Source organism: Zeus faber (assembly GCF_960531495.2).
Source record: "Zeus faber genome assembly, chromosome: 22".
Taxonomy (NCBI): Eukaryota; Metazoa; Chordata; class Actinopteri; order Zeiformes; family Zeidae; genus Zeus; species Zeus faber.
In genome coordinates, this window is record NC_137209.1 from 15,510,582 (window position 1) to 15,525,653 (window position 15,072).

Here is a 15,072-nt window from a genome sequence, read left to right on the forward strand (position 1 = left end):
AGCAAGTTGTGCTATTTTGAATAAAATTACAATAAAAATCTGTACCTCCACTGTGTGTACAGGGGTGGAAACAATTTTTTTTTCTTTTTTTCAACTCTTACTGGATACAACCCACATGGCCGTATTTGTAATTAGATACATAAATCCACTGGATTCTTTACTCGTCCAGCAATTATTTGCAGTATAGCCTTAACTTAAAAATCTACCTTTAAAAGCTGAGGAAGCATGATGTGCGAACAGTTTTAAAAACGCTGTGCTTTTTACACAAAATCTATTTACCAGCAAATAGTAAAAGGTTTCCAGTACTAGTATTAGTACTAGCACTAGTAGTTGAAAAGATACTAAAAGAAAACTGATATAACCTTTTCCGTCCAAAAAGGCCTTTAATTGTTAGTTCCATTGTTCTCGGCTGCACATGGAGATTTTTTGTAAAAATGGAAAGTTTGAAAGTATGGTAACCTTTTGGTGACCTTGTTCACATTTGTTGACATTGTTTGTTTGTTGACACACGCTGAAGATTTTATTCATCCCCCGTCGCAGAACGGCTTCACCCCGCTGCACATCGCGTGCAAGAAGAACAGGGTGAAGGTGATGGAGCTTCTGGTCAAGTACGGAGCCTCCATCCAGGCCATCACAGAGGTACGACCGGCTTTGTTGCGACGACGTCGCCGTAGCAATTGGACGCCGCTCACAGACGTCTAGTTAATGGCATTTCAGCATCCTGACGTTGTACACTACACTACAGACTTGGGTATCTTTGACTACTTTTGACTTTGCAAAAAAGTAATGCAAAAAAAAAATGAATGGAGCTTTATAATGGAAAACGGTTTGCTGTTATAATTGCGTCTCTGCTCATTTAAAAAAACAAAAACAAAGGACATTAGCCCGAAATAATGGAGTACAATAAAAATACGAATACAAATACGCTTCTATATTACTCCCCCGCACCCTGGGTTCCCTCGCCGCGTGTCTTACACTGTCATTGGCTGGAGCTCGTCAAGTCCAGATATTTCGCATCTCTTGGCCGAGCGCTGATTTGACTCTGATCTGGGGCTTCTGTCTGCAAAAAACTGTGACTGGAAAATCGGGCCACCATCGTCCAGCCTGAATTCGGCGTCATTATATGTATCGCAAACCTGTCAAAAACAAGAAACGTAACGCAATGTCAAACTTTTACTGTTTGGGCCTTGACCCCAAATCACATTTTCCAAACAATTGATGTATGTTGTATTCATGTACGTAGGTTCATTGTCAATTCCAAACATGTGAAACCTCAAATGGAACAATCAAGGTCGATGAGGAGCCGCATTTCCATGGTTTCAGTGAATATCACAAATAACCGGATTTGGTCTGAAAAGGGAGAAATATGACGGAAATAATAATAAAAATGAAAAAACGCCTTTCGACCCTGACACCTGGCTCGCCTGGAGTACAGGGTCCCGCCGGTATTCTTTTGGACAATGAAATTGGTCGTTCTGTTGGCCAGAACATGAATTAACATGAAAACCGTTTCCTCGTGCAATCCAAGTGGTTTATTTAAACCCCAGCCAGAAAGAGACCTGTGAATACCCTCCATGTTATGATCCCCTGGACAGAAAAGCATTGCAGTACATCCTCTGAACTTTTACACCCTTTTAACTGCAGCTTGTGTGGATAAACATAGCCTTTCCTAAAGAGTTCTATCATTTCTATAAATGGATATTTAATGGATATACTGTATATCCTGGTCCACCCTCTATTATTGCTGTCTTTGTATGACCTACCCGACTGAATTCTTGAATAAAAAGCAAAAAAAAAAAAAGCGAGAACAACACTCCTAGCTAATGAATGCCAGGACAAAGATTCTATTTCACTTTTACTCTCCCTCTCTCGCTCTCTTTCTCTCCCCCCAGTCGGGCCTCACCCCCATCCATGTGGCCGCCTTCATGGGTCACCTCAACATCGTTCTGCTGCTGCTGCAGAACGGAGCCTCGCCCGACGTCAGCAACATCGTAAGTGACGGAGAGAGAGAGAGAGAGAGATATGTTTTGTGTTATTTGTTGACTTGACTTGTTGACAAGCTCTCATCCGTTCAGAAATCTTTCCTCCTTTAATTCTCTTTTTGGAGAAAAGTGTCCCACCAGCTCATGTACTTGGTTGCTATGCGTATGTTTGTGCTCAATGAATGTGAGTGATCAAATGAGCCACGCTACACTGGATCTCTGGGCGTACATTTTACGGTTGGAATGTCATCAGCCTAATGCGTACCCTCAAGTAGCATTAACCTCAATTAATGCTAAAGTCTACGTCATCCAGCGCTTTCATAACGCTGTGTGTTCCGCCCAGCGGGGGGAGACGGCGCTGCACATGGCGGCCAGAGCGGGCCAGGTGGAGGTGGTCCGGTGTCTTCTGAGGAACGGAGCCATGGTGGACGCCAGGGCTCGGGTACAGACTGTACACACACACACACACACACACACACACACACACACACACACACACACACACACACACACACACCTTGTGTCGATTACACATGTTTTGGTATTTTTTTTGTATTTTTGGAGCTTATAGAGCTTATTGTGCGTAATCACCGGGTGTCATGACATTTCACTGCATATATGTATGACCGTATGTATATGTATGTGAAAAATAATCTCTTGAACTTGAACACACACACACACACACACACACACACACACACACACACAAAACGTATCTTATCCAGGACTGGATTTTCCATGTATTATCCATTGCATCGGGCGGGCGCCCAGGGGCCCTGGCCATTTAGGGGGCCCAGTGCAAAAAGGAGTGCCGCGAGAGACGCTGGCAATCTGGGGAGATCTCAGCAGGACTGCTCCTGGATTTTACGGAGTGGATGTTAAGATTTTTCCTTTCATACAAGAAGGAAACTCGGGAGTAAATCTGAAATATTAACACGCTTGTGGAATGTCAAGAGCACAGCATTTGTTTCAACGCATTTGTGGTCGCCACCTCCTCCTCCCCTTCGGAGGGCACCCTCGCCATGCCAACTAAACCACAAATACATAATCATGTGGGTAAAGCAATGCGTGTCAGTGTAATAACGACTAATTCATCCGCCGCCTCAGGAGGACCAGACTCCGCTCCACATCGCGTCGCGCCTGGGGAAGACGGAGATCGTGCAGCTGCTGCTGCAGCACATGGCCCACCCGGACGCCTCCACCGCCAACGGCTACACGCCGCTGCACATCTCGGCCAGGGAGGGCCAGGTGGAGACGGCCTCGGTGCTGCTGGAGGCTGGGGCTTCCCACTCGCTGGCGACCAAGGTGAGAAAGACTAACCCCAAATAATCTGGGTTTTCACCCTGGTGACAGAGAGTGAAGCTAGGTTTATACTTGCCCCAAGTGCAAGGGAGCACGTGACGCAAATGGCGTCACCGGGCGCGAGGTCGCGGCATGTGGCGCGAGGTGGCACAAGGGGTAAATGCTTTGGAAGCAATGGGACTTGAGCGTTTTTTCAGTTTTATTTCTGGCATGTTGGCCAAAATTGATCCGCAGCACGAGTCAGATGTGAAATTCCAAGTCTACAAATTACTTTTTGACTCTTTAGACACTTTGAGACAAAATGATTTACGCAAGCAGCTCAGTGGGGTTTGGTGGTTTGTTTTGTAAATTAACAGCATGGTTGTAAAGTTCAGTTCACAAAGAAACAAAAACCAAAAATGTGATTTATTGGCATTTATGTGCAGTTTCTTTTAAGAGAGTCTTGCCATGAGGGAGAATTATTACACACTGTGACTCGGGCGAACAGACCAACTCCTCTTTGGCGCTTTTGTTGGTTTAATTAATCACCATGAACAGCAGTTTGTCCTCGGCGCAAACAAACTGCGGGTGCAGCCATGTTTGCCGTTTGCGCTCTTCTTCGTTTAATACTTCTCTACTACTACTTCTACCCGCAGCACTTAATGGATGTTTGGACAGAGCTGAGCTGGGTGGTTTGAGCCTCCGAGCTCAGCACTGTGGTCGTTTCGCCAGGGTTGGCCATCAGGAAGTGAAAGTAAGGCTGGTGAAGAAGCAATAAATCGATCACCAAATTCAAGATTCTCAGTGCAACTTTTGAAATTGTCGGCGAGAAAAATCCTTGGCCTTGTCAACTTCATCCAATGACTGATGAGTTTTGGGCGGCGTAGGGCAAACCGCGTCCAATATGCCTCCATGTTTCCAACCAAGGGGTACAAACGCAGCTCGGATAGGATGTAGAAGTAGGCATACTTCGAGTGCTGTAGGGAGAGAAAGACAAAAAAATTCCAAGTTTGAAAACCTTTCTTAAAAATAAACGCACTGGAAGAGATGAAAACTGCATTTTCTCTGCAGAGCAATCCCACTGGAAGTCCATATTTGGCCGATGACGACACCCGACTTAAACAGGTCTACTGACCGATTTTTATCCCGTTCCGGGTTAGAAAATGAATTTATTTTTGGACAGAGCACGAGAGCACGAACAAATATTCAATTATTTGTTCGGGTGGTAAATGTTTTATAACACACCCGCCTACCCCCACAACAGTTATGAAAATCAACCTTTTGTTCCGACTTTCCTCCAACATGTGGAATGACCTCTATTTCTATAACGGCGTAGATTAGGAAAAAAAAAAAAAAAAAAAAGAGGCTCTGGTGTCTCCCAGTTTGACCTAGTTTTGGTGAATGATTGATGAGTCTTTCGGGACCACCACCCTCCATCTACCGTGCAGCGATCCCGCACCGCAGGCGCAGTCGAGTGAATGCTCTGGAACGCCCACCACCGCGCTGTTCTCTGCATTTTGGGTCTTTGTCCGCACCACAGCGGATGTGGCCGTGAGCTCACCCAAAGCATGATGACATGATGCCGTTAAGAAAGAGATGACGGAGCCTCCTCCGCCCTCTCCTCTCCCCCCTTCCGTCTCCCTCCCCGTCTCTGAGGGAAAAAAAGGGCGTGGCTGTGACAGAGGGACGACGGGGCCACCCCCTCTACGGTTGTTTTTTCCCCGTACACAGCGACGCACAAGCGTTCCAGCCGCTTCCCTTCCCACCTGCCCCAGCAATACCACAAATATTTTCAGCCCCCCCGAGATGATTTTTGGGGTTTCATTCACACTAGAGAGGAAAAAAAAAAAGTATGTGTGACTCCTCTTGGTTTATTCTCATTAGCTGTTTTCCGGACGTCACCTAATGCATGTAATCCAGGGTTTGGCGAACAAAAGGACTGGCAGGGTCCATGGGTTGGGTCGTAAACACACTTAGTCATGTGACTTGTAGGACCGGCGGCTGCTTGGAAGTTGTGCACAGGCGCCCCCTGCTGGAAGTAGTATGGAACGCATGTGTCTGCTTTGAACGATAGGTTTGCCATTTTATCAACCCAGGTCCTTGTTGAAAAGTTGGGTCCCGTCGTTTATAACTGCACACGCCCCCACCCAGCGCTTTTCTACTGAAAAAACGTGCTTCCCTGCTGCAGCTTCTCACTGTGCTTGAAAGCAATCCAATGGGGCAAACGTTTAAGCCTTTAAAAAATTAAATAAATAGTATTTCAGGGTTTTATTGACTCTAAAAACCTATGCTTTAAGAATCGAACATGTTTGGAGTACAGTTACCCAGGATCTGGCTGTTGATGGTTGTGTTGTAAGCTATATACATAGAATTGTGCGTGTATTTATTTATTTCTCGTTCCCAATTTCCGCACTTTTCCCGTCCGCAGAAAGGCTTCACGCCCCTGCACGTGGCCTCCAAGTACGGAAGCCTGGATGTGGCCAAGCTCCTGCTCCAGCGCCGGGCTCCCCCCGATTCGGCGGGAAAGGTGCGCATCACAATGAGGGGGGGGGGGAAGACAGTTTTGAGAATGAATATGAGGGATTGGGCAAAGTAGGTCCACTGAGGTTTTGCCCGGTTTGTCCGTCTGACTCTTGATAGTGCGCTAGGTTAACTGTTTGGAACTAAATAATACCATAAAATACGCTCTCACATCTGAAACATTCTTTTCTTTGGATGTTTTTCCTTCTCCTCGTCTAATAGGGACCCGCCCGGTCGAGCTCTGAGTCAATGCGCTTTGATGTAACTCTTTTACATGAACCGCTCTGTGTAACTCTATAACTCTGAACATGCTTAGTGGCTCTCTTCAGCTCAGTGTGTGTTCAAGCCGACGCCAACGCTAACCGCTGTGTAACCCCTTGTGAACGCTGCGCTTCATCGTTGGTGGCTCCGCAGAACGGCCTCACCCCGCTCCATGTCGCGGCGCATTACGATAACCAGAAGGTTGCGCTCCTGCTATTGGACAAAGGCGCGTCCCCCCACACCATGGCCAAGGTGAGAGCCCCACAACATGCCCCCATCACCCCACTGTGCACAGTGCGCTGGCAATGAAGGAACCCCTGGTGATCCACTTCCCAAAGTGGAGGAGTGTGTGTGTGTGTGCGTGCGTGCGTGCGTGCACTTTGGAGAGAGTGTAAGCACTCGTGTATATATTGGGAAGACACAATCAATACACCTTGTCGTTGACAAAAGGGCTGTAAAATACATTGGAAAACTGTGATTCTGTGTTTCAATTGACTCTCCAAATAACAGAGTATCGCAGTGGTGTATTATAACACAGGTGCATTATAAAACCGTGTTATTTCGTATTGTATGTAAACAAATCTCAACGAATGATCATGAAATTGCTATTAAGATAAGATAAGAAGAAGATAGAACCATTTTATGAAAATATGAAATATGTACATTATAAACAGTATACATTTTTACAATTATGATTGGGTTCTTTTAAGTACAGTATGGGAGGTTATTATGATATTATGATAGATTGGAATTGTATTTTATATATGGTATAATATGCTGGTATTACTGTATATATATTTATATATATATACAATATATGAATATGTGCGAAAAATATCTATCTATCTATATTATGGTTAAATAGTGGTGTAATTGTGATAATAATATTACATTACGATTATATTGCTGATATATAGATAGATAGATGCATGGATGGATTGATGGCTAGATTGATTGATTGTTTGATTGACAGACAGATAGGTAGATAGGTAGGTAGGCAGGTAGACAGATAGATGGATAGATAGATAGATTGATGGCTTGATGTCTTGATAGGTAGATAGATAGATAGATAGTCCCAGAAGTTCACATCAACACAATAGGCAAAATAATAATAAAGCAATACAATAAAATAAGATGGAAAAAGAAATATACGATAAACCTAACAGCTAACTGTAACCTAACCTAAAACTAATAATAATAAACCTAAAACTTAAAAAAACAAACAAACAAAAAAGAAAACGCCTGAAAAATAAAAGGTTGTGAAGCAGAAAGACGAACGGACAAACTTCAACAAAATGCCGAGAGACTAAAACCAAAAACTGATATTAAACATGCATACCCCTGTATTGTGTTCACATAACAAAACATAACCCTAATACACGCAGACAGTACTATTGCATAACCACGTACCTTATAACATGTGCTTTACATGTGCAGTATTGTTTAACTGACAAGGCTTTCCTGCCCCCCTCCCCCGTGCGCTCTCCCCCCTGGCTTCTACCAGAATGGCTACACCCCGCTCCACATTGCGGCCAAGAAGAACCAGATGGACATCGCCACGGTGCTGCTCAAGTACGAGGCCGAGACCAACATCCTGACCAAGCAAGGGGTCACGCCCCTCCACCTAGCGTCGCAGGAGGGCCACGCCGACTTGGCCGACCTGCTGCTCGGCAAGGGGGCCCAGGTCAACGTGCCCACCAAGGTACGGAGGGGGAGTGGGGTGGTCAGGGAAAGTCAGCGTTCTTCCTTGGCAGGCGTTTTTAAATCCCGCGCTCAACGCTTCCTCCTACCAAATTTGTGATTTTGGCCCCCCCTTGTGGATCAGCAGTTTATGACACTGGCAGGGCCCGTGCGTATGCTATGTCGAGTAAACCCGCATTTTGTGTATTTGTAAATATGAGCTTAGCATGTTTTGCCCAAATGTCTTTTATTAGTCTTACAATGTTCACGACCACTGTTTATGTAATAGTTTACATTATGATCATTATCCAACAATGTCAGGTAACTGAATCTTGTCCATTAGAAGGAAATGACAGGGCTCCCCATCCCAAAGCTATCACGATTCAATTATAATTATCCCAATTTAAATGACATCATTACAATAGCTGTTGAATTATTACAAGTCAATAGGATTTGATGAATTAAACTATGAATTCAATTATTTGGTTACTTTTTTAACACTTGACAATGGGGGGAAAAAACACGACCTTGATCATGAAAAGTGGCCCAAGAAAAAACGATGGCGTGAAATGGACAAATAAAATAAAAAAATGCAATGCAAATATTGGTTCAAAAACGTATTTCACATGCTTGTCTTTGGCTGGGTGTGTGTCCTCTCAGAGTGGCCTGACGTCCCTTCACCTGGCAGCCCAGGAGGACAAGATAGCAGTGGCTGAAATCCTGGCAGGAAACGGAGCCAACCTGGACCAGCAGACGAAAGTAAGACAAGAATTTAAAGTGGAAATCCATCAAATCTTTGTTGGGTGGATTACATCACATTACATGATGCCTTATGTTATATTTCTTAAAATATTGAATCGCTTTTTCTTATAAAGTGCCATCTAAATGAAGTAAAAAATGTATTTTTTTAGCTGAATAATCTTATCTGGATGACACTTACACTTTGATTCCTTCTTGAAATGTATAAGCTTTTAACGGGTAAATCGTTGGTTCTTTGCAGCTGGGCTACACCCCCTTGATCGTAGCGTGTCACTACGGAAACGCCAAGATGGTCAACTTCCTGCTGCAAAACGGCGCTAATGTCAACGCCAAGACCAAGGTAACTAACAGACCTTCGGCACCCTCGACCCTTCCAACATCGTTTGTCTTATTATTGTTTTAATTAAGAAAAAAATATATATAGTCTGTCAATCTGTTACCTGCCATTTCAGATATCACCCATCGGTGTCCACCATGACTTTAGGAAGAAGGGAATATAAAAAGTACCTGGCTGCAGGAGTACTGCTGGCACAGGCGATCTTATCATATCACATAGTGAGGCAGTCAGTAGCCTGGAGCCTCCTGCACTGTGAATTTGTGTGGAATCTTTTTTTTTTTTTTTTTTCCCCATAAAAACGAGGCTCTCTCAAGGCTCGAGATTTGGCTCTTTACATGAATGGAATTCCCGCCGGCTGCTAGGCTTGCGACTCAGATGTTTGACTACAACACAAAAGACTAAATATGTATTTTATAGATAAATGAACCAGGTGAATAAGCAAAAGTAACATTAAACTTTTATACACAGCTACAAGGATTGTAAATATAAATAAATGACATTATTATACCGTTCAATATGGGGGATTTCTTTTAATCTGACATGATGACATTTTGTAATTGATGATTGGGTTTTAGATTTCAGTCTGAAGAAGTCACAGGTTTAAGTGATGATTTTCCACCCAAATCCCGTTCCTTGAATCAAATGATTGGAGGAGGCAACTGCTCGTAGTAGCACTCCAAAAGAGACAAGTTGTTGGTTGAGCACTTCATTGTTGGAGGACTTGAGGGTTCGATGCCAAGTGAGCTTTTTGAATGCCAAGTGCACGTTTAAAAGTGTCCGTGGATGTCGGACGGGTGGCTGGTTCGACTCCCTCTCCGCCCTCCTAGCCGGTTTGCAACAACTCCACCCCTCCCCCGGCGGGACTGGGTGTGGGGATTGGTGCCCCCCCAGTCCCTGGGAACCGTGGTGCAATGACAGGGGTTGTTTCAGCTTCTAGTAATACAGTAGCAGCTGCAGTATTTAAATGTAGTAATTTAGTGATGTTGTTCATCGTGACTGACACACTACTATTTTGGGGTACAGCTTCCAGTAAAATATCAACTCCATTTCTCACAGCGGTGCCTGAAGCCTCATGCCACCGGGTCACTTTCACGCCGTGCCCTGGTCTCCGGGCGCTTTTAGTCCCCAGGGCGTTGAACCCTCACGTCTTCCAATGTTTAAGTTCACATCCAACCGCTTATCTCTTTGAGCCACTGAGGCTCATAAAGCTTTGCCGTGTCCTACAATCATTTGATCCAACAGACAAGACATGGATGGGAACTTGAAATGGCAGCGCCTAACCATCACACCCAGCCCTGGTCTCCAGGTGCTTTGAAACACACAGTCCTGTTAAAGTCCTGCAGCCACCTATGTCTTTGAGCCACAGAGGCTCATTGGCTCCTTCAGCCATCGGCAAAACTGGTCTTGAACCTGTGTCACTGAAAGGCGGCATCTCAACCCGTCACATCACAGACTCCTTCTGGGTTCCAGCTTCTCTGAGATGAAAATTTTTCCCCCGCCCCTTAAAAGGTCTGTGCACGCCACTGCACTAGAGTTATGTTATGTCAGGGTATTGTACTTAATGACTTAATTTACAGCTCTACGTACTTTTCACACCACTGATACACAGACAGACAGATTCTTATTTTGCGAATGACTGAAATAACTTGCCCATTACCTGTCTATATCATATGGTATATATAAGTTGCCCATGAAACATGTACAATAAAATCAATAAAAATAAATGACAAACAAGAAGGAAAAAAAATACATTAAAACTCTTCAAGGTTTTCTAATTTCCCTCAATAAGTAGTCACAATTTACATGTGATGGAGGTGGCAGGATGTGTATAATATTGAACGAAAACTCCTTCATTCTATTTGGAATTATACATTTATGAGGTAAAAGAAAAATAGTGTTCCAATGTTTTTTAGGGTCTCCAAATGACCAAGCCTGCCCTAAGGGCTGGGAAGACAGCCACAGTTCCTCTAAACAGAGATGTATCTTAATTTGGGTTAGAACATGTGTTAATACAGCTTAAATGACACATAAATGAACTCAACAATGAAATAAAGTCCCTCTTGTCCATCCTTAAGGAATATCTTATAGGCCTTTTACTCATTTTGCCGTACTTTCTTTATCTCATGTGATTCTGTTTGTCGTGCAGGGAGTTACTGTTCATTATACCTTTACCCATCCTTCCTCTTCCAGAACGGATACACTCCCCTTCACCAGGCGGCACAGCAAGGAAACACACACATCATCAACGTGCTGCTGCAGTATGGTGCCAAGCCCAACGCTACCACTGTGGTGAGGAAACCATTCCCGATTCATACCGTCTCCGTCTTTCTGACTCACGAGACAGAAATGACACAGGCGTGTGATTCCCTGTGTCTCTCTCTCTCCCTCTCTCGTTCCAGAACGGTAACACCGCTCTGGCCATCGCTCGGAGGCTGGGCTACATCTCTGTGGTGGACACGCTGAGGGTGGTCACGGAGGAGATCATCACCACGACCACAGTACGTCACACACAACCGGCCATTCATTCATTCAGCACCGCAAATAACAACACGCCGGTGGACTCGCCTTCTACTTTGACTCACTGTTGACTATTTTAGCGATATTTGATACTATGGTTCCTAGTAAGGTTATGGGTATGAATGTAAATATAGTTGTATATATTTGTGAGGGATGAATTAATATCAATACACTGGGTTATGTATGCATCAGTAGGTATACATTATTACTGTTATTACTAGTTTATTACAATTCTACAATGTTTTTACAGTATTATTACAATATGTTGCACAGACAGTCAACACAAATTTGAGAGTTTTTTGTGTTAAATTTTGCGGTGACGCCCGGTTTTTCCTCCCTTCATTACAGACGGTGACGGAAAAACACAAGCTCAATGTGCCCGAGACCATGACGGAGGTGCTGGACGTCTCTGACGAAGAGGGTGAGTAACAGGCCTGAGGCGGTGGCTCAGCCTCGCTCAGTACCCTAGTTAGCACTTTGTTGCACTGGGATTGGACATGGGAGGAGGCCATCCGCCCACCTTTGGCAAAGAAATACATAAGAAAGATACCGGCAGGGGTTCCCTTGTTGAGGTTGCCATATCTGATAGCCCAACATGCCTCATGGCACATGATTTTTCCAGATTTTACGTGTGACCTTTCATCGAAAAAATAACTTCAATGTGCTAAATAAAAATTTGAGTTTGCTAAAATGGCTTAATTGCAAACGAAAAAATGTAATTAGTCTCCACCCAGCTCCCAAATCCCAAACGGGTCTTCGCATTCAGATCAAGGTGTCCTTCATATATGAGCTCGCAAAAAGCGCAGTTGAGTGACAGTTGAGTCCTGGTTTCACGTCCGCAGACACTCTACAATAGTTCCTCTAAATCATCTAGGGGTACAAGGGAATCTTTACTTCACAGACGTGTGTTTTTAGCTTGTGAGTGACGATGCTGTCCACCCGCAGCGCTGGAACACATTGAGGACGATGTTTTGTCCGACGACTCCATGGACATGGAAGGTATACCAGCAAGACCCGGGAGTGACTTGCATGTCAAACAAGCTTGCAGAAAAGGCTTTTCTTTTCCACGCCAAATAAAAGTTTAATGAGCGTTGTCACGTGTAGTCAGAAGGTAACCGCGTTTCATGTTCCAACAAAAACACTAGCTCTTCCTCCGAAAGAAAAATGTGGTTTTGGAATGGTCATTTGGGATTCTTTGTTAACATGAATGCTATTTTTTGTCTTTCTCACTAATATACATAACACTGGGAAATAATAGCTCAGAGGACTAATTATGTGTCGTTGTATCACATTCTAAATGAGTAATGCTCTGAATGTCTTCCAAGAATGTTTACTCTCAAAGGAATAATATAAAGTTCCAGGGTTAAAACATGAAAGAACGGCAAAGTTGGGCTCTCCAAATTCTCTCTACTAATAAGTTATTTAGGCCGCGCCTTGTAAACATCGATTTTTTTCTAACTCTCTGAGGATGCGCCAATATGATGTTTTCTCTCCCTGGAAGTGGTTTAGAGAGTGAAATCCCACCGCAGCCCAAGCTGTGGACCTTTCATTCCACGAGCGGTGTTGCTCGTAGTCAGTGTTGGGGTTGAGACTCCAAAAAAGTAATGCATTACTCCTTACAGTTGGGATTGCATTGTCACAGTTGGGCCCCCGGGGGCGGCGTAGACCACGTGCACGCCGCGCTGGCTCACAGCGGGTGGGCAGGGGCGGCGGCGGGAGGGGCCGTCCGTGCCACGGGCGGTGGCGGGGCCGCGTGGGACTCTGCGGCGCGCCACTTCTTTGGCCGCCTCGCTGCTGCAGGGCCCATTCGGGCGGTGGACGTTCAGCATTGTGCCCTCAGACTTTGAGAGTTATGTTATTACGTTTTATTGTTGTAAGCACAAGTTTTACGTTTTAATGTCAGATAGTGACTGAGAAAGGCTGCACCTTATGCACGGGGCTCTTTTTGTTTCCGTTTTCCTCCATTTTGGAAAAACGGAGGAAAATAAATACATTGACGATAAAAACACGCTGTTTTTATTTGCTTGGTTTGGAGAAACGCGGAACGGGGGACGTGGAACAGAGATGCACAGCTGAGCGGTGCCGAGATCGCTCCGATCGCGCAGCAGAGCGGAGATCACTCCTAAAAAAAAAAAAAAAAAAGATTTCATACCCGCCTTCTCGCGGCCCGGCGGCAAATTCTCCACGGTCCGGCACCGATCCAAGGCTCGGCGATTAGGAACGTGTGACTGAAATAACTCTGCTTTTGAGATACTGGAATGTGTATTTCCCAACTTTCCCATTAGCTAGGCTAGATGGTCCACTCTGTAGCCTTACACAATTAGCATGCAGCATGTAGCCATGTCAATACTGGAAATGGCAGTAGCTGTTGCTGTGCACTGACTCACACCAAAGTTCACTGACAACGGCATCCTCCAATGGCCAAATTCACACTTTAAATTACCCTCCGCACCTCCACTCTCCTCCAGGTGACGACACGATGACGGGAGACGGGGGAGAGTATCTGCGCGCCGAGGACCTGAGGGAGCTCGGCGACGACTCGCTGCCCGGACAGTACCTGGACGGGATGAACTACCTCCGCTTCAGCCTGGAGGGGGGTCGCACCGACAGGTTAAGAGATGAAGCGCAACCCTCACGGATATAAAATAACAAAAAAAACCTCGTAGCGCATAAGTGTTTGCTCATTAGTGTGTGCATTGTGTATTCTCCCGTCTCAACAACTCACTGCTCTTCTTGCTCACATTGTGTCTGTTGTCCGTCTCTCCCCTGGTCATGCATACATAGTCGATTGCAAAGGTATGTGCTGAAGTCAGCTCTGTTTACCAAAAACAACTCGGCAGTTACTACACAGGCCCGGCAGCAAAGTCTCCACCTGTCAGATAGTAGATACAATCCACTCATTTAGCAACGTAGACTTTTGATTCTTACGTTATTTGTAGTGCTGCATTCAAGGCAACTTGTAACTTGTGAATTTCATGGCTCGGACATTTCCTCCGCCTCTGGGAACTTTATCCTTGCGTTCTGAACCGGATCATTTTATTCAGACCTAACCAGCAAACGGGCACGTGAACATTTCACGTAATTACGGATTCAGACGAGGCGAAGTGTGCAAAAACCTCGGGGGGGGGGGGGGGTCCCGGATTTATCGACACCCGATTTCCCATTGAAAAATTCCCGAGTTGTTTTCAATGCAGCATATGATCCGACTGTCGTTCCAGCGGAATCCTTTCTTTTTACCTAAGTCCATTAAATTGCTTTGGCCCGGGGTAGGAAATTGACTCTGCTGGGTTCCTTGGCCTGGTGAATTTAGTTTATTTTAACAGGGTTAGTTGTTTTAACTTCGGAACGGTTTATTCAAATCCTTTGCAAATGATCCAACGTTCACCCGCGTTCATGTTTGACACGGGCTTCCATTTTCATTCTGTATCTCCATTATTGATCTAGGGGGGGATTATTTTAATACCTTTCACCTCTAAACCCCTGTCCCATGTCGTTCATGTCCACAGGGGCACTCCCGCCCCCCACTCTTAAAGACCCTCGTCAATTTCCTGCCCTGGGTTTGAGCCTTGTCCTTGTCTCCATGAACCTTAACACGCCTCTCCTCTACGCTCCCAGTTTGGACAGGTCCTTCACCCCCACCCATCAAAGCTTCTACTCCCCCAAACATGAAGGGATCATGGAGGAGATGCTCACCAGCCACCAGGTAAACCGGGGGGTGGGGTTTCACGTACTGTA

At 45.1% G+C, this 15,072-nt stretch overlaps 1 protein-coding gene across 1 annotated transcript in view; it reads left to right on the plus strand.

Moving 5' to 3' along the window:
• The window catches only part of ank2b (ankyrin 2b, neuronal), a gene marked incomplete at its 5' end in the record, with an annotated part of 90,251 nt that overhangs the window by 27,631 nt on the left and 47,548 nt on the right, over window positions 1-15,072 (plus strand). The window contains 15 exons of the mRNA XM_080023235.1: window positions 541-639; window positions 1,893-1,991; window positions 2,326-2,424; window positions 3,090-3,287; window positions 5,692-5,790; window positions 6,198-6,296; window positions 7,549-7,746; window positions 8,385-8,483; window positions 8,725-8,823; window positions 11,011-11,109; window positions 11,220-11,318; window positions 11,686-11,758; window positions 12,283-12,336; window positions 13,806-13,947; window positions 14,953-15,040. Of these exons, the coding sequence (XP_079879361.1) occupies window positions 541-639; window positions 1,893-1,991; window positions 2,326-2,424; window positions 3,090-3,287; window positions 5,692-5,790; window positions 6,198-6,296; window positions 7,549-7,746; window positions 8,385-8,483; window positions 8,725-8,823; window positions 11,011-11,109; window positions 11,220-11,318; window positions 11,686-11,758; window positions 12,283-12,336; window positions 13,806-13,947; window positions 14,953-15,040 (1,644 nt within the window). The remainder of the gene's footprint in view (window positions 1-540; window positions 640-1,892; window positions 1,992-2,325; window positions 2,425-3,089; window positions 3,288-5,691; window positions 5,791-6,197; window positions 6,297-7,548; window positions 7,747-8,384; window positions 8,484-8,724; window positions 8,824-11,010; window positions 11,110-11,219; window positions 11,319-11,685; window positions 11,759-12,282; window positions 12,337-13,805; window positions 13,948-14,952; window positions 15,041-15,072) is intronic.